Consider the following 23,774-nt stretch of genomic DNA (forward strand, 5'->3'; position numbering starts at 1 on the left):
CTCAAGTAGTATTTTACTGGGTGACTTTCACTTTTACTTGAGTCATTTTCTAATAAGGTATCTTTACTTTTACTCAAGTAATTACTGAGTAATTTTTCCACCACTGCACGGAGGCCCACAATGGTGCATCCTCAATCCCCTCTTGTATTCCCCGTATACCCATGACTGCATGGCCTCACACAGTTCCAACTCCATCATCAAGTTTGCTGGCGACACGACAGTAGTAGGCCTGATTACCAACAATGATGAGACGGCCTACAGGGAGGAGGTAGGCACTCTGACAGCGTGGTGCCAGGTAAACAACCACTCCCTCAACGTCAGCAAAACAGAAGAGCTGGGGGTTTGGTCGTGATTGACCTGAACAATTTTGCCAGAGGAGAGTCTTTGGAAGAAGGGGAGACCAGGGTAGAATGGATCAGCAATGATCTTTCCTGCACATTGACCTTTCTTTAGAGTCGTGCAGGACCTTCATTTTAATTTTATTTAACCTTTATTTAACTAGGCAAGTCAGTTAAGAACAAATTCTTATTTACAATGACGGCCTAATGGAGGGCAGGTGGCAGCCGATAACCCTCTCAGCAGACCGGACAATCCGTTGCAGTTTGTCGTTGGATCGGGCAGACGCATTCCCTAACCAGACAGTGATCGAGGAGGTGAGGATGGACTCTATGGCTGTGTTTACACAGGCAGCCCAATTCTGATTTTTTCCCCACTAATTGCTTTCATTCATGTTTTCCATAGCCCTTTCATTGCAGCTAACGCACACGCAGGCAAACACAAACACACACAAACGCACACACACAAACACACACACACACTGAAGCTGAAGTCTACTTCAATAGATATTTTATAGAAGACAATCGTGACCCCACATAGCAACAGAGACAGTGGCATGTGTCTATGGTCTGTGGTGTTGAACGATGGCCTCAATTCAGCTGGCCAGACCTCATAGAATTCATTACTAGTGCCATCCTAATGTGTGTGGGAGAGAAAAAGAAATGGTGTGTGTGCATGCTTGTGTGTGTGAAAGAGAAAAAGACAGAGTGGGAGAGTGTATGTGTGTGTGTGTGTGTTCCGTATGTGTGTGTATGTGTTAGACTGATGGGTCTCTAATAAGCTCTGTCATTTCCCCCGTTTTTAGCTCCGCCTGCTTCAGTTATAAATGGATACAGTAATGGAAAGAGGAGAGGGTGGATAGAGAGCGAGAGAGAGAGAGAGAGAGAGAGAGAGAGAGAGAGAGATAATGACCAACGGCATTCTATTTATTTATTCTTATTGATATTGAGTTGCATTTCATAATCATGATGAATCACAGTGATTTGGTAGAGTTGTCTTTACAAAAATCTATGATGATTTAATAAGAAAACATTTATTCCTGTAATGCCCCATTATAAATTCTTACATTATCACAATCATTTTTTGATCATATTAACTTCTAAAGTGCTGGCTTCGTTCCAGTCGATCAATCAAATCAAAATAACAAGTCAGTTACATACAGTATGATATATTATTTATATTGATTACATGGCTAAAACATATAGCTAATTCACTCTAAATCTTCAGTCCTTTAAGTCAGGGTTTCCCAAACTCGGTCCTGGGTGATTAAAATAATCAAAGCAAGATGATGTGGAAAGCCCTGCTCTAAGTCTCCTTTCCTCTCTTTCTCACTGTGTCCTTCTTTTTGCTATCCTCTCTCCCTCCATCTCTCTCTCCCTCTCTTCCTCATTCTCTCTTCCTCATCCTCTCCCCTCTCTCTCTCCCTTTACTCACATCTCTCTCTCCAGAAACAGTTGTTCCCAGTACTCTCTACACCTCCGCACGCCTGCGTCTCCCTCACAGAACTCCCTCACCCCCTCCCATAGCAACTTATTCAGGTACACATGAACCATCACCCTCCCCTTCAACTCCCTCCTCTCCCTCACTTTCTCAAAATGGCCGACAAGCGCCATCTTTGCTGAAACTAGATCCGTTCCAAACATATCAATATTGAATCTCAGCGATCCTCCCTTGTACGGGATTGGATAAGGCGGAGTGTAAAAGCTGAGAAAGGCAGGTCTTTCTAGCTTGTCGGCCAACCAGGTGAGGTTTCGCCTTGCTAAGATCTCAAGGTTGCCTTTGATTGGTTGTAAGGGCTGCCAGTCTTGGATAATGGCACCACCAGGAAGTTGGACCCTGGAAGGGAGTTCAGGATCAAGGAGGATGTTCTTCAGGTGTTGCTCATCCTCTAGCGGAACCATTTGGGGGACGGACACACCTGGGTCACTTCCTGTGGTGGAATGTAGTTTGTTCTTCAGGTGTGAGATGAAACCGTCGAAACTGTCGGCCTCCCCGACGAATGAGAGAGTAGCCTAAAGAGAGAGAGAGAGAGAGAGAGAGAGAGAGAGAGAGAGAGAGAGAGAGAGAGAGAGAGAGAGAGAGAGAGAGAGAGAGAGAGAGAGAGAGAGAGAGAGAGAGAGAGAGAGAGAGAGAGAGAGAGAGAGAGAGAGAGAGAGAGAGAGAGAGAGAGAGAGAGAGAGAATGGCTGAGGTCAAAAGTAGTGCATTATATGGAATAGGTTCCATTTGGGATGCACCCTTTGACTCAGTTTGTCAATGACTCTAATTTATCAATTAAATTAGAAATAACCTGTCTCCATATGGTCCGCAGCCCTCAATGGGACTACTGCTGCGATAAACCAGTCTAAGTGTTTCCATTAGTACACAGCACTGTTTCGTATTGTATTCACCACACCAGTACCCATGACACAGGCTTGCATCCCAAAATGGCACCCTATTCTCTCTGTAGTGCACTAGAGCCCTATTGGCCCTGGTCAAAAGTAGTGCACTATATAGAGGATAGGGTGCCATTTAGGACAGAAGCACATGCTGTTTCTTCCTTTAGTCAGGTGTTCTTTGAAAGGCAGTAGTATAGAGCACCACACAGCCACACGCTGAGACAGACTTTCCACCACTCTGTGTTTCCAGGTATGAGGTACTGACATTTGGGCTGGTTTCTAGGAAGAAAGAGGAAACACAGACAGACTGTCTGGATATTTGCCTTTCAAAAGGTTTTGACACAGAAATACAATTCACAGAAGTACTGCCTATTTCAACCACTTTTATCAATATAATAATATTGTCACTGATAAGCTGAGTCCGAATTTAGAGATCTGCACAGAAGGGGGAGCAGCAGGTATTCAAATACAATTCAGAGAAGTACTGTGAAACCACTTTGAGATTATGTAAGGCAACAGCAATGTACACCATTTTTGACTGGGTGAACTCAGCAGAAGGTTGGTAGAAGATTATTTACTTGTTATGATATCTCAAAGGTGCATTTAATCGATTAATTAATATCAATGGGGTTAGGGTTGAGCCAGAAGGTGGACATGAAGCTAGGGTTAGGGTAAGGGTTAGGATTGTGGTTAAGGTTAGGGTTAGGGTTGAACCAGGATGTGGACATGAAGCTAGGGTTGGGGTTAGGGTTAGAACTGTGGTTGAGGCTAGGGTTAGGGTTAAACCAGGATGTAGACATGAAGCTAGGGTTGGGGTTAGGGTTAGAACTGTGGTTGAGGGTTAGGGTTCAACCGGGATGTGGACATGAAGATAGGGTTGGGGTTAGGGTTAGAACTGTGGTTGAGGGTTAGGGTTCAACCGGGATGTGGACATGAAGATAGGGTTGGGGTTAGGGTTAGAACTGTGGTTGAGGCTAGTGTTAGGTTGAACCTGGATGTGGACATGAAGCTAGGGTTAGGGTTGAGGCTGGGGTTAGGGTTCAACCGGGATGTGGACATGAAGCTAGGGTTAGGGTTAGGGTTGTGGTTGATGTTAGGGTAAGGTTTGAATAGGGATGTGGACATGAAGCTAGGGTTAGGGTTAGGGTTGTGGTTGATGTTAGGGTAAGGTTTGAATAGGGATGTGGACATGAAGCTAGGGTTAGGGTTGGGGTTGTGGTTGATGTTAGGGTAAGGTTTGAATAGGGATGTGGACATGAAGCTAGGGTTAGGGTTAGGGTTGTGGTTGATGTTAGGGTAAGGTTTGAATAGGGATGTGGACATGAAGCTATAGGGTTAGGTTTAAGAGGATTTCTTTTTGTGCTGGCATCGAACCTTGGGTTGCACAGGCCTATTGCAACCCTCCTCTGTCTGCATATGTATATGGAAAGTCAGTCTGGAGAGGGTGGGGGAACATGAGGCGGTACGTCAGTCTGGTCTGGAGAGGATGTGGGAACATGGGGCGGTTGTTTGCCTGAGGGATCAATGGAGGCTGATAGCTCAGACGGGTCACATGCAACGGTTAAATGAGAGGAAGACTAAGTGCTGAGGATTGATTAGGTGCTGAGGAATGATTAAGTGCTAAGAGTTGATTAAGAGCTAATGGTTGATTAAGTGCTAAGGGTTGATTAAGTGCTAAGGGTTGATTAAGTGCTGAGGTTTGATTAAGTGCTAAGGCTTGATTAAGAGCTAATGGTTGATTAAGTGCTAAGGGTTGATTAAGTGCTAAGAGTTTATTAAGAGCTAATGGTTGATTAAGTGCTAAGGGTTGATTAAGTGTTAAGGGTTGATTAAGTGCTGAGGTTTGATTAAGTGCTAATGGTTGATTAAGTGCTAATGGTTGATTAAGTCCTAAGAGTTGATTAAGTGCTGAGGGTTGATTAAGTGCTAAGCGTTGATTAAGTGCTAAATTTTATTAAGTGCTGAGGGTTTAAGGGATTAAAGGTAGACTCAGCGATATCACGTAGCTGCAGAAAGTAAACAGCATAGTGGGTCAATTTCCGCAACAACTAAGAGCGTTGAAACGCAAGGCTAAACTTCTCAGCTGTTTTTGTGCCCACTCTGTAACAGCGTGAAGCGAACCCATGCACATGCACAGATACCGTGTGTGACTGTGTGAGAATGAAGTCTTGCATCTCACTCATCTCAATATTTTTGGTGCTGCTCGTGGAAACGTCATCTCGCTGAGTCTACATTGAAGTGCTTCAAAAATAAGTGCTATGTTAAAGTGCCTAACATAAGAAATTAAATAAATATAAAAGACAAAACTAGAGACAAAACAAGACATGGTAAATAAACACATTTTTCCTTGAAATTCCTCCTGGTGTTGGTGGCTTCTCTGGCTCTCCTAATTGGGCCCCTACCGACCCCTACAGGGCTACAGACCAGGATTAGAGAAAGGGTTAAGATTGAGTGTGGGCTGTTCGCCCAGGTCAGAATTCAGTGCCAGGTCCAGGGTTCTGCCGGGAGAGTTATGGAGGTTAGGGTTACGGGTAGGGTTAGATGTCTGATTCAGGCCCGGGGTTCTGTAGGGAGCAGGTGGGTTAGTGTTAGGGTTAGGGCATTGGTTGCCAACCGGTTGATCATGATCGACTGGTCGATCTTCAAGGCATTCCTAGTCGATCACCAAACATTTACGTAGAAATGCCAACGATAAAGGCTTGCGCTTCTTTTTTTTGTGTTGCGCTGTTGGCGGTAGGTGCACTTGATTCAGAAGCCCTGCACACCAGGTGGCAAAGTGTTCCCATTTTTAACCATTACATTTGTCTGAAAATATCTATGGCTAAATCGAGCGCACCTACTGTGCAGGCCAATCGGAAAGCTCAAATCACCGTGCCTACCTACAGTTTCCACAACCCCGGCCACAGCAAAGTTTGATACTAGCCTATGTAAGATTTTATAACTTTTAAAACCATGACCAGAGAGTGACTGTCAAAGAATACAGCAAAGAGCTGCTGTTTTTATGAGTGAGTTCATATCTAAGTTTTATTCAGCACTGTCTGCACTGTTTTTATTCAACACTACTACAAAACATAAAACGCGCTTCTTTCTACGTCCACTTGTGTTGCACCTGCAATGAATGAGTAGCCAAGTGTATCGATAGCCCCGCGTTTTTATTATTATTAGCAGCTCGTCGTGTCCATTTTATTATCGAGGAGTATTTCACTTTCTCTGGTCATAGGAACAACATCAATTTTTGCCTGAGGCAGATGCGGGGCGACTCGAGTTTCGCCATCAGGTGGAAGACTGTGTCCTCTCTCTCTGGTGAGTCTCACCGCAGGAAAGGAAGGAGAGAGCAGAGACTGTGAGAGGCGGACCCCTCTGCTGCTCTCTCCCTCCCTCCGCTGATACTAATGCCATGTTCAAAACAACTGGGAACTCGAAACACGGAAATCTCCAACTTCCGACTTCAGTGCATTCAATACACTGGGAACTCTAAGAAAAAAAAATAGATTAGACTGGGAAAAATTGTTTTGAACGGTTATACAACTCGGAAAATCTGGCATCTTTCTAGAGCTGTGACTTCCTGACCTGAAGTTCATTGACATCATGATTTGACCTAGTTTTTTAGAGTTCCCAGTTATGTTGAAAGCACCATGACCATCAGATGCTGGTATCATCAGTCCAGTAAAATTAAAAAGCTAATTATTAGCAAATTATTTATATTTATGCCCAGCAAGTGTTACACCAACTGATCTATTTTGTTATCAAAGCTCGAGTTTTGAAATATAATATGGTCTGAGAAGAACAATATTGGCAGACCAGGCATATAGCCAATATGCTGTGATAATGTATTAGGCCTACTGCACAAACCTCATTCCTACACTGTTTTTATTAGGTTAATGTTACATTTTTTAAGTCATGTTTCTTTTTCTTTTTGGAGCGGTAGATCTTGGCTTGCTTTTTGACTGCCAAAGTGATCTTGACGCAGAAATGGTTGGTGACCACTGGGTTAGGGGAATCAGGCAATCTGTTCTGGGTCAGGCCTGCCACTGTCGCCTTTATATACCCCAATGACCGCTTTGAGTATTCCATCTTCCTCATTGCACCAACGAGGGTCTGTGTGGCTGAATTAAAGTATTTCTGCTGTGTACATAGTGTTGTAACGAGAGCCGACGAGTTCTGTTAATAACAGTTCTGCTATTGACAGCGCCCCCTTTCAACCTATCACAAGACCAATAAACGGCTCTCCCTTTCTCCCTTTACGACTCTGAACGGCCCTGGGGAGGTCAGGAGATAGAAGATAGTTGCCTTTGGCAAGTCAGCAGACCATCTTATGATCTGCATGTGTTACTGGATAAACGACCAATCATGCTTTTGAGCGCTAAGAGATTGCAAGGGAGAGAAGTCAGGGACTTTTTCTTCGTACTCTTTGTCACAAAGAGAAAATAACGCAAATTACATGTAAACACGTTTTATAAACACTGTATTAAACTGAAGGACTCATGACATGTTGTTATAACTTGAAACATAAAGTGATATTTATCTTCTGTCATATAATAGGTGTAAAAGGAATGCTGGGTACCTACAGGCTACGCATTCCATGTTAGAGATTGTAAAACTGTCTTCTGTACAAGAAAAACATGCTGTGAACACTTATGAGTAAGTCTCAGGTTTATCTCATAAGAACATTCATTTGCGGGGTTCTCCGAATCAATGGGGCGCAGTGGAGGCTCCTCAGAGGAGTAAGGGGAGGACCATCCTCCTCAGTGAATTTCATTTTTTTTTAAATAGTGAAACATTAAAAAAGTTATCCTTTTTAGATAAAACTATACTACATTTATTCACGTCACCAAATAATGGATTAAAACACACTGTTTTGCAATTGACTTCAATACAAAACCTTGGAGGCTCATGGTTCTCACTCCCTTCCATAGACTTACACAGTAATTATGACAACTTCCGGAGGACGTCCTCCAACCTATCAGAGCTCTTGCAGCATGAACTAACATGTTGTTCACCCAATCAAAGGATCAGAGAATGAACATAGTACTGAAAGCGTAAGCTACATCTAGCTAGCATTAGTTGACTCAATGAGAGAGAAAGACAATAGTTGAACAGCTTTGAACAAATTCGTTTCTTAAGAAATGATGAGAAGCAAGAGAGAGAGAGCTACCTATATTTTGCGGTATTTTTTAAAACTTTCACTTTCACTTACTTAGCTAGCGAATGCAGCTAGCTAGTTTAGCCTACTCAAACACCCAGCTCAAACGGACAGGGATGCTAAGTTAGCTAGCTGGCTATGGCTATCCAAAACTGGAACTCTTCCAAGTCAAGGTAAGCTTTTGGTTTTATTAATTTATTGCCACCGGGGCCTGCCAGTGGAACTGCTGAACTGCTTGCTGACTATACACTGTACTGCATGATTGTAGCTAGCGGGTTTACTAAAGCGTTAGTTCTAGTAGCTATGTTGATGAAGTTAGCTAATATGGTGACAATGATGTAGGCTGTGTGTAGCAGTAAGCGGTTATGATATGAAGGTTTGGCTTGAAAAGGTTTTTATGCCTGGTCACAGTCAGCTGATGTGTTGTGCACTGAAGTCCACAAGCGAAGGGAAAACTTGAGAGGAGGAAAGCATGTAGATGCAAGAAGGAATTATACAATGCGCAAAGTGATCATGCTGTTTGTATGTGGCTATGAAGGTATGTATGTGCTATGAAGGTGAACTGTGTTTGCGTGTGATCAGGGGTGTATTCATTACGCCGATTCTGTTGAAAAAAGTTTTCTTACATGGAAGCAAATGGAACAAAACGGGGATAAACATACCTGAATTAGTCCAATAGAAACTCTCGTTTGCAACTGTTGGACTAATGATTACACCCTATATCAACTAGATGCAGGCAAGAGTGTGCAAGGCGGTATTGAATGTGTCATTGTCTGTCATCTTGATTACTAAAATGTTTCTCTCGACCTGTGCACCTACGTTGAAAACTCATTCATAGGCTAGGTTGTAGCAACCTCATGATGGGTATAGGAAAAATTAGAGTATCATGTCATAGACTAAACCGATCCAAAACATGGGACGCAATGGGAATTTAGCCAAGGCTGTCGTCTCCCAGTCTGCCATATAAATGTTAGCATAGGCCGGAGCGAACTTCTTACCCATCACTGTCTCATGAATATGTATGTAGTGTTGGCTATTGAATGTTAAATCATTGTTTTTTAAACCAAGTTCTAAGAACTATAGGAGGTGTCAAGGGTTTGGGATGGTCCCTCATATGCTTGAACCCAATAAGCATCAAGGGTTGATCATTCCAAAGAACTTCACATTCAGCTATCGGCCAGACAAGATGCCTGACGAAGTTCCATGCGTCAACAGCCCCAACCCAACAGAGGAGAAAGTTTGGGTGAAGGTGGAAGATGATGCTGTGGCGAAGACTGCTAAACGCGGTAGGATCCGTGGACCCTGTGCTGTCAAGGTCCCCGGCATTGTCCCAAACTCAGTGGAGGGAAGAGCAGCTGGAGGAGCAGGCACCAGGAAGAGAGGAGGGCCACCAGTGGAAAGTAGCCAGCGCAGAGAGAGGCACAATAGCAAGAAGCGGGACCGCAGGAGGAGGATCCGCTTCTGCTGTGATGAGCTGAATGTGCTGGCGCCGTTCTGTAACCACGAGACGGACAAAGCCACCACCCTGCAATGGACCACCGCCTTCCTCAAGTACGTCAGAGAGGTGTACGGAGACTCCATCAAACAGGAGTTCCAGGGCACGTTCTGTGGCAAGACTGGTCAGCGGCTCAAGCCCAGCAGTGCCTCAGGTCAAGTCATGGTCTGCCAGGAGACAGCCGAGCCACAAAGCGCTCCACAGGCATCGGAGCAGTAAATACACACCTACACCTATTTAATAATTATTATATTTATTTTTAATTTATTTTACCCTCAAGAGTAGCTGTGCTCCATCGGGTTTGGCTTTGGAATGTTAGCTGTCACAAAAGCATCAGGTATTGCCAGAGAGACAATCATCCATTTGATTGTTTGTTAAGGGGAGAAAAAGGATTCGGGTGTTCTGTTTATTTCTTTATTACAACACCTTGAAATATTATTTTTCCTCGAAGTGATTATTACTGTCACGATCGTTATAGGAACCGGACCAAGGCGCAGTGATAGGCGTACATCTTTTAATGAGTACTTTACACAAACAACAAAACGATACGTGAAGTCTAAAGGTTCACCAACACAAACCTATACAGATCAAGATCCCACAATTAACTGTGCCAAACAGGCTGCCTAAGTATGGTTCCCAATCAGAGACAACGAGAATCAGCTGCCTCTGATTGGGAACCACCCTGGCCAACATAGATCCACACGATCTAGAACATAAACATAGAAAACTAAACATAGAAACGAACACCCTGGCTCAACATTAAAGAGTCCCCAGAGCCAGGGCGTGACAATTACCCCCCTTGACAGGGCAGGTACTCCAACATGTACATTTCCGTCTTGATCTAGTTGGTCACAATTTTTTCTAATCAGAGATTTCATTAATGTTTATTTTGCTTAAAAGTGTTCAAGTTCGACTGATATTTGAAACGAGCTTCCCTTCCAAACCTCATGAATGACAATAATTAAAACAGGTGAAGGTTTTAAGTTTCAGACCATGGAAGTAACATTTCAACATGGTTTTGAGGGTCTTGATTGTACAATGCAAGTTTGACTGCACTCCAGGACTCCTATGGATCAGGTTAGTGTATATGAGGAAGAAGGAGATATGTTTTTTTTATACAACTTTACATAATTGTGATTCTTTATGAGCCAACAAACCTTTTTATAAAAAATATATATTTTAATATAATATAGAAGAGAATGTATGAAAATGTATGCACTCACTAACTGTAAGTCGCTCTGGATAAGAGCGTCTGCTAAATGACTAAAATGTAATGTAAAATGTGTCAATCTGGTCTATCTGGATATCTCCGGAGTGCAGATTCCCCGCATGCCAAGCCTGATCAGATGTCTATGTTGGTGTAGAGAGAGTGTTTCTATGGTTAATAAATAAGCATGTGCTGGGACTGAAATGGTGTGGAGTCTATGAAGTGGTATGTGTCCTTATTGTAGCTTTTTCAGTGTGGAAATCTGAGTGGTGGATTTCTAGTAGGGAGTTGTAGTGTGTGGCGATGTGTGAGTTCATGTGTTTCAACATGGCTTGTTGTTTCTCTGACAGGTGGGGTGAGTAGTTAATGATGGGGAAGTAGATAGTTGAATTGGGGTACATGGCTGTTGCTTTACTGTGGAGTGATTGCAGTTGGCCTATGGGTGTTTGTTTATGTGTTTGGTCTTCGTTGTTCAGACCGAGAGACAGCACAACCACCTTGGTGTTGTGGTTTGGGGTAGATTTTGACAAGACCCCAGTAATGTGGTGGAACTGTGCTCTGGAATAGCTTTAATGTGGATGTGTTTGTATGGATGGTAAGGTATTCTGCTCAAGTTTGAGGCTCCAATGATGGCAATCGGTTTGTGAGATTTTATTTGCCAATCATACATTTTTCTGTGTGTCATGTTGTGTCTGGTGGGCCGGTACAAGAGTGGGGGGAAGGCTGGGGATTTTGGGGTGGAGTGTCTGGGTGAAGGTAAGGGGGAGAGTCTCACAGTGGGCTCTGGGAAAACCCTGTTTTTTTAGACAGACTGAGTGGGGTGGGTAGGAGGTGTGTGGAGAGGTTAGTATTGTGGAGGGTTCAAAAGGGAAACTGTCAGGATTGGTATTCCCTTTGTTTTGTCCGATCATCACAACTTTCTCCACCTTTACCCATTTCTCCATAGTCACCACCTCAGAGGGGTCTTGAGGTGTATTGGGTTGGGTCCCTGTGTTGGGTTAGTGTTGTGGTTGAGGGTTAGGGTTGTGGTTGAGGGTTACGGTAAACAAAAACCTTCAAACTGTTTTCTCAGATCAAAAAAAGTTGAGGGTTTGTATAGTATAGTAAAGTATACAGTAGTAAGGTATACAGTAGTATAGTATAGTAAAGTAAATTATACAGCAGTATAGTATACAGTAGAATAGTATAGTAAAGTAAATTAAATTATACAGTAGTACAGTATAGTATTGTAAAGTATACAGTAGTATAGTATAGTATATATTAGTATAGTATAGTATGAATTCTAACTCACCCGTCTCCCTAGCTCTGTGAACTTGGCTAGTGTCTGTGTGGGCCCAGCTGAAGGGTCATCAGCCTTGGTTTGTCTCTTGGTCCTGACGGAGGGGTACAGCTGCTGGATGTACTGGTCAGCAAACCTGTATATGTATACATTCCATACATTTGTCTTTTATTTACAATGGACTTGAGCTGTGTATTTGACATTATGTGGTGTTTACTATGTTTGTTGTGTCTGTTCTGTTTGTTGCTGTTCTTTTTTCATAAAATCATAAAAAAGGTCAGCGAACCCCTGGATGACCCTAGCCACGCCGCGACCCCTCTCGCTGGGGCACACCCTCAATCCCTCCACCACCACCGTACGCCCCTCGTCAACGATTAGACCAGACTCCAGTGCCACCTGGGGGAGAGGGGACAGATGACAGATGGATTGAGGAGGCAGAGAGGAAAGGAGGGAGGGATGGTAGAGAGGGAGAGGGAGAGGGGGAGAGAGAGAGAGAGAGAGAGAGAGAGAGAGAGAGAGAGAGAGAGAGAGAGAGAGAGAGAGAGAGAGAGAGAGAGAGAGAGAGAGAGAGAGAGAGAGAGAGAGAGAGAGAGAGAGAGAGAGAGAGAGAGAGAGAGAGAGAGAGAGAGAGAGAGAGAGAGAGAGAGAGAGAGAGAGAGAGAGAGAGAGAGAGAGAGAGAGAGAGAGAGAGAGAGAGAGAGAGAGAGAGAGAGAGAGAGAGAGAGAGAGAGAGAGAGAGAGAGAGAGAGAGAGAGAGACCAGTTTGAGAGACCAGTTTGCCGTTTCTGCGTCCCAGTATAACCACTCTGTCAGGCTCAGTCATCCAACCGGCGTATCGATGAGGCAGGTAGTCATTCCCTCCGTAGATTTGAACAGAAATGGACATGACGTCATCGTAGTCCTTTTGTTCAGCCACCCAGAATGTCAGGCCGTCGCTCTCCCCAACACAGTTACCTGCCATGGCTTCTGTCCTGTAAAAGTTGTTGTTTACAAACAATTTAGTAAAGAATCAATGGCTATATATCAGTGGTCACCAACCGATCAATCACGATCGACTGGTCGATCTCCAAGGCATTCCCAGTCGATCAGCAATAAAAAAAATGTAAACGATAAAGCCTTACATTCCTATTTGTTGTTATTCTTCTTGTGCTGTTCCCATTTTGAACCATTTCATGTTTCTGAAGGTATAAACTCTGCCTTCCCTGCGGGCCCGGAGAGCAAATCAAGTACACTATAGGCCAATCTGATGGCCCAGATAACCGTGTCTGCAGTAATGTAGCAGGTGTAATAAATCTACAGCAAAGTTGATACTGTGAGATTTCAAAACTTTTACAACCATGACTAGAGAGAGACTCAACGAATACAGCAAAAAGCTGCTGTTTTTATGAGTGAGTTCATATGTTCAAGTTCTTACTCAGCACTGTCAACACTTTTTATTCAATGCTTTTATGAGCAATAGAATGAAAGCTCTTCCTACTTCCACTTGTGCTACAACCAGCACTGCAGCTGTAATGAATGAGTAGGAAACTGTTTCGACAGGCTTGCGTTGTTATTATTAGTGGCTTGGGTCTTTTTTAATATCGAGGAATATTTAACTTTCTCTGTTCATAGGAGTAACAACATGAATTTGTGCATGAGGCAGAAATAATGCGGTGCCACTCGAGTTTCGCCATGAACTGGAGGACGGTAGTGACGTGCAGTTGGCAAAATATTCATTCTCTTTTTCTGAGTGACTCGTTCATTTTAGTCGTTATTTTGACCTGCTAGTGCTGGCCGCAATGAGTCCTACAGCAGGATTAATGCACGCTCCTTTGGCTCCAGAGACATGCTCAACCACCAACTGTCTGTCATATGCAGGCAAGAAAATAGATCATGAGCATAGAGAAGAAAAATAAATGTTTAGAACTAATAATTGATCACATGGTGCAATAATGACTGCAATTCATAGATTATTTAATGTTATGGACACAGCTTTGTAGAACCAAAACATACACAGCCTCTGCGAAAACAAATTCAAACTCGAGAACGAATCATTTGGGGGGTGCAGTTCGCGAACGACTGTGCTTATCACCTTGCCTTGCTACCCAGACTCCTTGCTCTGGCCAAACGCTATGCCACGCCCACGGACATTAGTTTCTTCTCCACAATGAGAGGTATGTAGCGAACGACAGAGCAGCGGAAGAATTTTGTGTCGTCAGGCTAATTAAAAATGAAAAGCTGAAATGTCTTGAGTCAATACGTATTCAACCCCTTTGTTATGGCAAGCCTAAATAAGTTCAGGAGTAAAAATTGTTGCATGGACTCACTCTGTGTGCAGTAATAGTGTTTAACATAATTTTTTAATGACTACCTCATCTCTGTACCCCACACATGCAATTATCTGTAAGGTCCCTCAGTCGAGGAGTGAATTTCAAACACAGATTCAACCACAAAGACCAGGGAGGTTTTCCAATGCCTCGCAAAGAAGGGCACCTATTGGTAGATTGGTAAAACAAAGCAGACATTGAATAACCCTTTGAGCATGGTGAAGTTATTAATTACACTTTGGATGGTGTATCAAAACACCCAGTCACTACACAGATACAGGCGTCCTTCTTAACTCAGTTGCCAGAGAGGAATGAAACCGCTCAGGGATTTCACCATGAGGCCAATGGTGACTTTAAAACACTTACAGAGTTTAATTGCTGTGATAGGAGAAAATTGAGGACAGTTCAACAACATTATAATTACTCCACAATATTAACAACCTAATTGACAGAGTGAAAAGAAAGAAAGAAGCCTGTACAGAATAAAAATATTCCGAAACATGCATCCTGTTTGCAACAAGGCACTAAAGTAATACTGCAAAAAAATGTGGCCAAGCAATTATCTTATGGTCCTGAATAGAAAGCGTTATGTTGGGTGCAAATCCAATACAACACATTACTAAGTGGCTGCATCATGTTATGGGTATGCTTGCACTGGGAGATGAATTCCCCTTTCAGCAGGACAATAACCTAAAACACAAGGCCAAATCTACACTGGAGTGGCCGAGTTACAGTTTTGACTTAAATCTTCTTGAAAACTATGGCAAGACTTGAAAATGGTTGTCTAGCAATGATCAGCAATCAATTTGACAGAGCTTAAAGAATTTTGAAAAGAATAATGGGCAAATATTGTACAATCCAGGTGTGCAAAGCTCTTAGAGACCAAGAAAGACTCACAGCTGTAATCGCTGCCAAAGGTGTTTCTAACATGTATTGACTCAGGGGTGTGAATACTTATGTAAATTAGATGTTTCTGTTTTTCATTTACAATAAATTGGCAAAAATGTCTAAAAACATGTTTTCACTTTGTCATTATGGGGTATAATGTGTAGATGAGTGACATTTAAAAAAAATATGTAATCCATTTTGAATAATGTAAAAATAAAAAATAAAAATGGCAGAACAATAATGCATTGGCAGGGCAATTCAAGAAAAGCCAATATGTGGTGATAATGTATTGGGCCCAGGGGCGCAACTTTCACTGGGGACTGTCCCCCCACATTCTGAAATAGCATTTTTGCCCCCCCAGTTTTATAATTGGAATGTGATACAAAACAAGGCAACGGTGTGCTTTAGGACCATGCGGACGCCTCAGAGTGGTCGGGTAGGCTGTTTGGAGTGTTTATCTGACTGGGTAAAACATTAACAAACAAATAAAACAATAGATGTCCCCCCCACTTCTATAACCAAAGTTGCGCCCTGATTGGGCCTATAGCCTACTGCACAAACCCCATTGCTACAGGACTGTTTTTAGGTTAATGTTGCATACGCTTAAGTTTTTTAAGTCATGTAAGAAAAATCTCAGCAGTAGATTTCGGCTTGCATTTTGACTCAGAAAGTGATCTTGACTCAGAAAAGGTTGGTGACCACTGCTATATATCATTAATTTAAAAGTCCAAAAATGGAATGAGAATGTTAAGTATTGCCGCTTGTTACCATGTAGTTAAATAAACGTATTTCAGGCATCTGTATGCTTGTCGATTTCTGTGTTCTTCATGCCTATGTGTCAGTGATAGTGTTTGGGAGTAGTGAACTACACTCTAAAAATTAGGGGTTCAACAAGGGTTCTTCTAAGATCCTCAAAGTTCTTTGAAGAACCTTATGGTTCTTGGCACCGAAAAATGCCCCCAAAAGGTACTTCCAAGAACCCTATAGGAGGTGGGGAGGAGGTGGGGTTCATCGAGGAACCTCCTTAGTTCTTGGGGGTTCTTGCAGGAACCTCACTGCCCAACGGAAACATTTGGATTTTAATTTGAGAAAACGGCAGGTGCAAGCACTTAACTGAACATTTTTAAGATCTCCTCAATTTAAGGTAAGGTTTCTCCCTTGTATGATCTAAACTGATATTGTTTTATGATGATAACATCTAACTTTTCATATTTGTGCAAATGACTGTGTTGTTTGGCACTTTCTCCCTTTTAAAATTATTTCTAAAACAGAAAATGGACACAATTCAATGGATGTCAATCAACAAAGAGGTAGGAATATGTTTTAGGCTATAGCTGCATTGAGCGCAGATGACTGAACTGCCCACTTATTTGTGTGTGTCTGTGTCTGCAGGTATACTGACGAGGAGGCACACAAAGGTATGTACAATTGGTATTGGTTTGTCGCATAATGTTATGCTGATCACAGGTAGGCTATCATCTAATGTTTATTAATGGTTTCTCTAAAACCTTATAGGACTCAGTCACAGCAGCCATCTTCCTCCTCCCTGACCTCTTCAATGAAGATCCCAGTGGTCTCTACATTTTGGACAAGGTGTGTATGAAAACCGTTGGCAAAAGTGAACCGTTTTTTTCTTTCACATTTAACACAAAAACCAAGGTATGCACATGTTTTGATAACCATTAGTATAAATATTTTTTTTGTATTCACAGACCACCTGCCCTACACCGCTGATGAATATAACTGGAAACCTGTTCGATCATCATGCACTGCAAAATCATTCTGGCTATGGATACGAAAGATATCAACACATTAACACGCCAGAGGATCTACTGATTGAACTTGGAGCTCTGCTGGAAGTTTACCTCATATTTAGATTTTTGAATTCTGCTTTGCCACTAAAATCATAATAAACACTGACAACTAAAATATTGTGTTATTGTTGTTATTGTTATGCGGATTAATAATAATAATAATAATGGGGGGTACACATTTAACCCCAAAAGGTTATTCGAGAAACCTTTAAAGGAGGTTATTTGAAGAACCCTTTTAAAGGGTTATTCGAAGAACTTATAGAGGTTCACCCAGTTTCAATTTGAAGAACCCCTAAAAGCTCTTCCAGGAACCTTTTCTTTTTAGAGTGTACAGTTGAAGTTGGAAGTTTACATACACTTAGGTTGGAGTCATTCAAACTTGTTTTTCAACCACTCCACAAATTTCTTGTTAACAAACTATAGTTTTGGAAAGTCGGTTAGGACATCTACTTTGTGCATGACACAAGTAATTTTTCCAACAATTGTTTACAGACAGATTATTTCACTTATAATTCACTGTATCACAATTCCAGTGGGTCAGAAGTTTACATACACTAAGTTGACTGTGCCTTTAAACAGCTTGGAAAGTTCCAGAAAATTATGTCATGGCTTTAGAAGCTTCTGATAGGCTAATTGACATAATTTCAGTCAATTGGAGGTGTACCTGTGGATGTAGTTCAAGGCCTACCTTCAAACTCAGTGCCTCTTTGCTTGACATCACGGGAAAATCTAAAGAAATCAGCCAAGACCTCCGAAAAAAAATTGTAGACCTCCACAAGTCTGGTTCATCCTTGGGAGCAATTTCCAAACGCCTGAAGGTACCACGTTCATCTGTACAAACAATAGTCCGCAAGTATAAACACCATGGGACCACGCAGCCATCATACCGCACAGGAAGGAGACGCGTTCTGTCTCCTAGAGATGAACATACTTTGGTGCGAAAAGTGCAAATCAATCCCAGAACAACAGCAAAGGACCTTGTGAAGATGCTGGAGGAAACAGGTACAAAAGTATCTATATCCACAGTAAAATGACTCCTATATCGACATAACCTGAAAGGCCGCTCAGCAAGGAAGAAGCCACTGCTCCAAAACCGCCATAAAAAAGACAGACTACGGTTTGCAACTGCACATGAGGACAAAGATCATACTTTTTGGAGAAATGTCCTCTGGTCTGATGAAACAAAAATAGAACTGTTTGGCCATAATAACCATCGTTATGTTTGGAGGGAAAAGGAGGACGCTTGCAAGCCGAGGAAACACCATCCCACCCGTGAAGCACGGGGGTGGCAGCATCATGCTGTGGGGGTGCTTTGCTGCAGGAGGGACTGGTCCACTTCACAAAATAGATGGCATCACGAGGAAGAGAAATATTGAAGCAACATATCAAGACATCACATTTGACATTTTAGTCATTTAGCAAACGCTCTTATCCAGAGCGACTTACAGTTAGTGAATGCATACATGTTTCTTTTCATACTGCCCCCCCGTGGGAAACGAACCCACATCCCTGCCAGCCAAACCCTCCCCTACCTTGGACCAATTGTGCGCCGCCCATGGGTCTCCCGGTCACGACCGGCTGCGACAGAGCCTGGACTCGAACCAGGATCTCTAGTGGCACAGCTAGCACTGCGATGCAGTGCCTTAGACCACTGCACCACTCAGGACATCAGTCAGGAAGTTAAAGCTTGGTCACAAATGGGTCTTCCAAATGGACAATGATCCCAAGCATACTTCCAAAGTTGTGGCAAAATGGCTTAAGGACAACAAAGTCAATGTATTGGAGTGGCCATCACAAAGCCCTGACCTCAATCCTATAGAAAAGTTGTGGGCAGAACTGAAAAAGCGTGTGCGAGCAAGGAGGCCTACAAACCTGACTCAGTTACACCAGCTCTGTCAGGAGGAATGGGCCAAAATTCACCCAACTTATTGTGGGAAGCTTGTGGAACCCGAAAAGTTTGACCCAAGTTAAACAATTTAAAGGCAATGCTACCAAATACTAATTGAGTGTATGTAAACTTCTGACCCACTGGGAATGTGATGAAAGAAATAAAAGCTGAATTAAATAATTCTCTCTACTATTATTCTGACATTTCACATTCTTAAAATAAAGTGGTGATCCTAACTGACCTAAGACAGGGAATTCTTACTAGGATTTAATGTCAGGAATTGTGAAAAACTGAGTTTAAATGTATTTGGCTAAGGTGTATTCCGACTTCAACTGTATATGTAGTTCAACTAGTAGCTTCCATGTAATTTCAACCAAAAAAATCAATGTGATGACGTTCAGAAAACGTATTCGTTTTGCAAAAAGTTACTAACATAAGGGCCTTTCGTTTTTTTTTCACTTTTAACCTAAATCCAGCAAAAAAAATTGGTTTTTGTTGATTTCATGTTGAATTGACTTTAGTTGACAACTCAACCACATGTAAACTACACATGGAACTGATGTCTGTGCCCAGGGGGTTGGTGGTAGTTGAACTAAATCTAGGTAGTGTTTTCAGTAGTTAATAAAAAAGAAAATAAAGAAAAAGTATTGTAGGCAATATATTACTTTCTTTTTCAGCATCAGACCGGCATAATTCTCACTTGAAACATCGTTTTTGTGTTTAATACTTAATAGGCTAAATTACACATTCTGTTAACATATGACCCCAAAGTTGTGTTCTTGCAATTTGTAGCCTATGACATTTCAGATTTACATATGATAATTTTTCACGAAGTAGTTTATTTATTTACTTTAGTTTAGTCCATAATATTTTTCTTAAAGGTAGCTTTAGTGTAGCTTAACTTCTTCCAGTGTGAAGTTATTGCTAGCTTGGTAAACTGTATTTTCAGAGTAGCTTCCCCAACACCATCCCCCCCCCTCCTCCCTCCTCTCTGTGGATGACTTTGTCAACCATTTTGAAAAGAAGGTTGACGACATCCGATCCTCGTTTGTTAAGTCAAATGACACTGCTGGTCCTGCTCACACTGCCCTACCCTATGCTTTGACTTCTTTCTCCCCTCTCTCTCCAGATAAAATCTTGCAACTTGTGACGGCAGGCCGCCCAACAACCTGCCCGCTTGACCCTATCCCCTCCTCTCTTCTCCAGACCATCTCCGGTGACCTTCTCCCTTACCTCACCTCGCTGATCAACTCATCCTTGACCGCTGGCTATGTCCCTTCCGTCTTCAAGAGAGCGAGAGTTGCACCCCTTCTCAAAAAACCAACACTCGATCCCTCTGATGTCAACAACTACAGACCAGTATCCCTTCTTTCTTTTCTCTCCAAAACTATTGAGCGTGCCGTCTTTAGCCAACTCTCTTGCTATCTCTCTCAGAATGACCTTCTTGATCCAAAACAGTCAGGTTTCAAGACTGGTCATTCAACTGAGACTGCTCTTCTCTGTGTCACGGAGGCTCTCCACACTGCTAAAGCTAACTCTCTCTCCTCTGCTCTTGTCCTTCTAGACCTGTCTGCTGCCTTTGATACTGTGAACCATCAGATCCTCCTCTCCACCCTCTCCGAGCTGGGCATCTCCGGCGCGGCTCACTCTTGGATTGCGTCCTACCTGACCAGTCGCTCCTACCAAGTGGCGTGGCGAGAAGCTGTCTCCGCACCACGTGCTCTCACCACTGGTGTCCCCCAGGGCTCAGTTCTAGGCCCTCTTCTATTCTCGCTATACACCAAGTCACTTGGCTCTGTCATATCCTCATATGGCCTCTCCTATCATTGCTACGCTGACGACACACAACTAATCTTCTCCTTTCCCCCTTCTGATAACCAGGTGGCGAATCGCATCTCTGCATGTCTGGCAGACATATCAGTATGGATGACGGATCACCACCTCAAGCTGAACCTTGGCAAGACGGAGCTGCTCTTCCTCCCGGGGAAGGACTGCCTGTTCCATGATCTCACCATCACGGTTGACAACTCCGTTGTTTCCTCCTCCCAGAGTGCGAAGAGCCTTGGCGTGACCCTGGACAACACCCTGTCGTTCTCCGCTAACATCAAGGCGGTGACCCGATCCTGTAGGTTCATGCTCTACAACATTCGGAGAGTACGACCCTGCCTTACACAGGAAGCGGCACAGGTCCTAATCCAGGCACTTGTCATCTCCCGTCTGGATTACTGCAACTCGCTGTTGGCTGGGCTCCCTGCCTGTGCCATTAAACCCCTACAACTCATCCAGAATGCCGCAGCTCGTCTGGTGTTCAACCTTCCCAAGTTCTCTCACGTCACCCCGCTCCTCCGCACACTCCACTGGCTTCCAGTTGAAGCTCGCATCTGCTACAAGACCATGGTTTTTGCCTACGGAGCTGTGAGGGGAACGGCACCTCCGTACCTTCAGGCTCTGATCAGTCCCTACACCCAAACGAGGGCACTGCGTTCATCCACCTCTGGCCTGCTGGCTCCCCTACCTCTGCGGAAGCATAGTTCCCGCTCAGCCCAGTCAAAACTGTTCGCTGCCCTGGCACCCCAATGGTGGAACAAGCTCCCTCACGACGCCAGGACAGCGTAGTCACTCACCACCTTCCGGAGACGTTTGAAACCCCACCTCTTTAAGGAATACCTGGGATAGGATAAAGTAATCCTTCTACCCCCCCTTACTCCAACATTCCCCCAAAAAAAAAAATACATAAATAAATAAATAAAATAAAAGTAAAAAATATAAAAAGAAAATAGATAAAATAAAATAGAAAAATTAAAAAAGAAAGAAAGAAGTGGTTATCCCACTGGCTATAAGGTGAATGCACCTATTTGTAAGTCGCTCTGGATAAGAGCGTCTGCTAAATGACGTAAATGTATGTAAATGTAACACCAGTCAGTGTCCCATGTCGGTTCTAAAGCAATTCAGTGCCCTAGCTGTTACATTGCAATATCACCATCCTGAATAAGCCAAGGCCAAGGGTTTGCTCATTTACTGTAGGCTTGTATCAGACAGACAGACAGACAGACAGACAGCAGGTGGAGGCAGACATTCAACGTCAGCCAATATCAAAAACAAATCAATGTTAGGCTATATATAGGGATCCGTTTCAAATGCACCCCAACAAAACATGCAAGAACCTAAATGTTGCACTGTGTTGTTGCAATGTTACAATTACTTTTCCATTAAGAAGTTGTTACAGTGAAAACATAGGGCTAGACTTGCAAACACTGAAAATTATTACAATAGCCTACGTTTTCTCAATGGAACTTTATCCGAAAAAGAATATATATATATATATATCTTTTTTACATTATGTGTAAAGAAACTATATGCAGAGACTGAACAACTTTTCATACCCCGTGACTTGCTGTGAGTCGCCTGGAAATCCGTCAGTTCCGCAAGTTTACTAGTATTCTGCCAGCAGCACAAACGATTACCTCAGTTTTATTTTGTAATGTGAAACCTTCAAAATAAAAGCCGGCATTTCAAAACATTGCAATGAGGTTACATAATTCAAAAATATATTTAATTTTAATCAATGGCCACTTTTATCGTGCCAACAATAAAGGCAAAGTAATTTATGTCTCAGCTAAAGTGGGGTTGAAAATACTCAGTAGAGTCTCTACTAACCAAATATGTGGTCCTCTGTAGCGCAGCTGGTAGAGCACTGCGCTGGTAACGCCAAGGTAGTGGGTTCGATCCCCAAGACCACCCATACACAAAAATGCATGCACGCATGACTGTAAGTCGCTTTGGATAAAAGCGTCTGCTAAATGGCATATTATTATTATGGTTAGTTTTGGAAGGGGACTGTGTTATAGACATATGCATTTAGTCCTGCATGTTATATTAATTCCAAAACAATAAATTAATGTACTGATGTTGTGTTGAAAATCAGTTGGAAAGACAAAACACCTTAACACTTTTTTGTTGCTTACCTTGTTTGCTTCCAGCGTGAAATAAAATGCCTTTCCAAACTAGACTTTCAAGCACTCTTGACCTTGCCCTGATGGAGGTGCCAAATACCGATTCTTAGCAGTTGATTGGTCGAGAAACCAACTGCTTCAAATACATTGATGGACAGGTTTAGCTGTTAACAACCTAGATTAATTTAATGGTGATGGTAATGGTGGCACCTTCACACATTTAAATCCGCCCAAGGCCAGCCTTGACATAAGCCAAAATATGCGTCAATTTAATCGCTTGGCCTAGCAAATAAGATATTTTTGACTCAGTATCCTAGTAAAATCATGTTGCTACAGGTTTATATCACTCCAATTATGCATAGTCTTCCAACGATTTTCTTAAACCCACCTTGGTCGCAGTTAATCCAAAGATTCACCTCTTGGACTTGGGTTCTGGACTGATTCATGGATCATAGCCCATCTCTCCCAATTGTAATTTGTGAGAAAATACAAATGATTGTTACTTGGCCTTATTAGAAGTCCTGTCTTATTTACTTATTATTTTTAAGCAGCAATACTCTGTCACAATGGCATGAGACAGTTTAAACTGTGACACAGTCCCCTTCAAAAATGAACCATATTTGGTTAGTGGAGATCTGACTGAGTATTTCCCACCCCAGTTTAAATGAGACGGGTAGTCAAGTTATTTCACTATAACCCAATAAATATCCCATATATGTATTGTGTATTGTATTGCAGTGAATGGAGTGGGTGGAGTAAGGAGTCGCCAGCATTCTGTATTAAACCTGTTGCCCAGTACAAGAGACCAATTTAAGTTTTGGAGACTCTATTGAGTAATTCCAATAACACTCATTTGTATTTTATTAAAAGTGTATTTCTTCAAATACAGCCTCCACAATAGTTTTGAACATACCAGTATTTGTGTAAACTTTCTAAAGAAATGCTAATATAAAACTAAAATACATCAAATTAACAATATATATTTTTAAAGGTTGTTGCAATATTTTGTAAAACAGTTGTACTGCACTACAGTCCAAAATAAATATATATATAGATATTTTCCAAAGTTTAGCATGTCTTTGCAGGGG

At 42.4% G+C, this 23,774-nt stretch overlaps 1 protein-coding gene across 1 annotated transcript; it reads right to left on the reverse strand.

Moving 5' to 3' along the window:
• Positions 1-1,252: 1,252 nt before the first annotated feature.
• nat16l (N-acetyltransferase 16, like) lies at positions 1,253-22,191 on the reverse strand. The gene is made up of 5 exons (XM_041882682.1): positions 22,117-22,191; positions 12,610-12,808; positions 12,124-12,233; positions 11,850-11,973; positions 1,253-2,348 (listed from the first exon to the last, which is right to left on the reverse strand). The coding sequence occupies exons 2-5, from the start codon at positions 12,796-12,798 to the stop codon at positions 1,767-1,769; spliced, it is 1,005 nt and encodes a 334-aa protein (XP_041738616.1). The 5' UTR covers positions 12,799-12,808; positions 22,117-22,191; the 3' UTR covers positions 1,253-1,766.
• Between the last annotated feature and the right edge of the window lie 1,583 nt (positions 22,192-23,774).

This window comes from Coregonus clupeaformis, chromosome 8 (genome assembly GCF_020615455.1).
Source record: "Coregonus clupeaformis isolate EN_2021a chromosome 8, ASM2061545v1, whole genome shotgun sequence".
NCBI lineage: Eukaryota > Metazoa > Chordata > Actinopteri > Salmoniformes > Salmonidae > Coregonus > Coregonus clupeaformis.

Coding starts and splice junctions, on each gene's coding strand:
- nat16l (XM_041882682.1), bottom strand. CDS start 12,798: ATGGCAGGTAACTGTGTTGGGGAGAGCGACGGCCTGACATTCTGGGTG. Junction 12,234..12,609: donor GACGCAGAAACGGCAAACTG/GTCTCTCAAACT, acceptor CCTCTCCCCCAG/GTGGCACTGGAGTCTGGTCT. Junction 11,974..12,123: donor GTGGCTAGGGTCATCCAGGG/GTTCGCTGACCT, acceptor ATACATATACAG/GTTTGCTGACCAGTACATCC.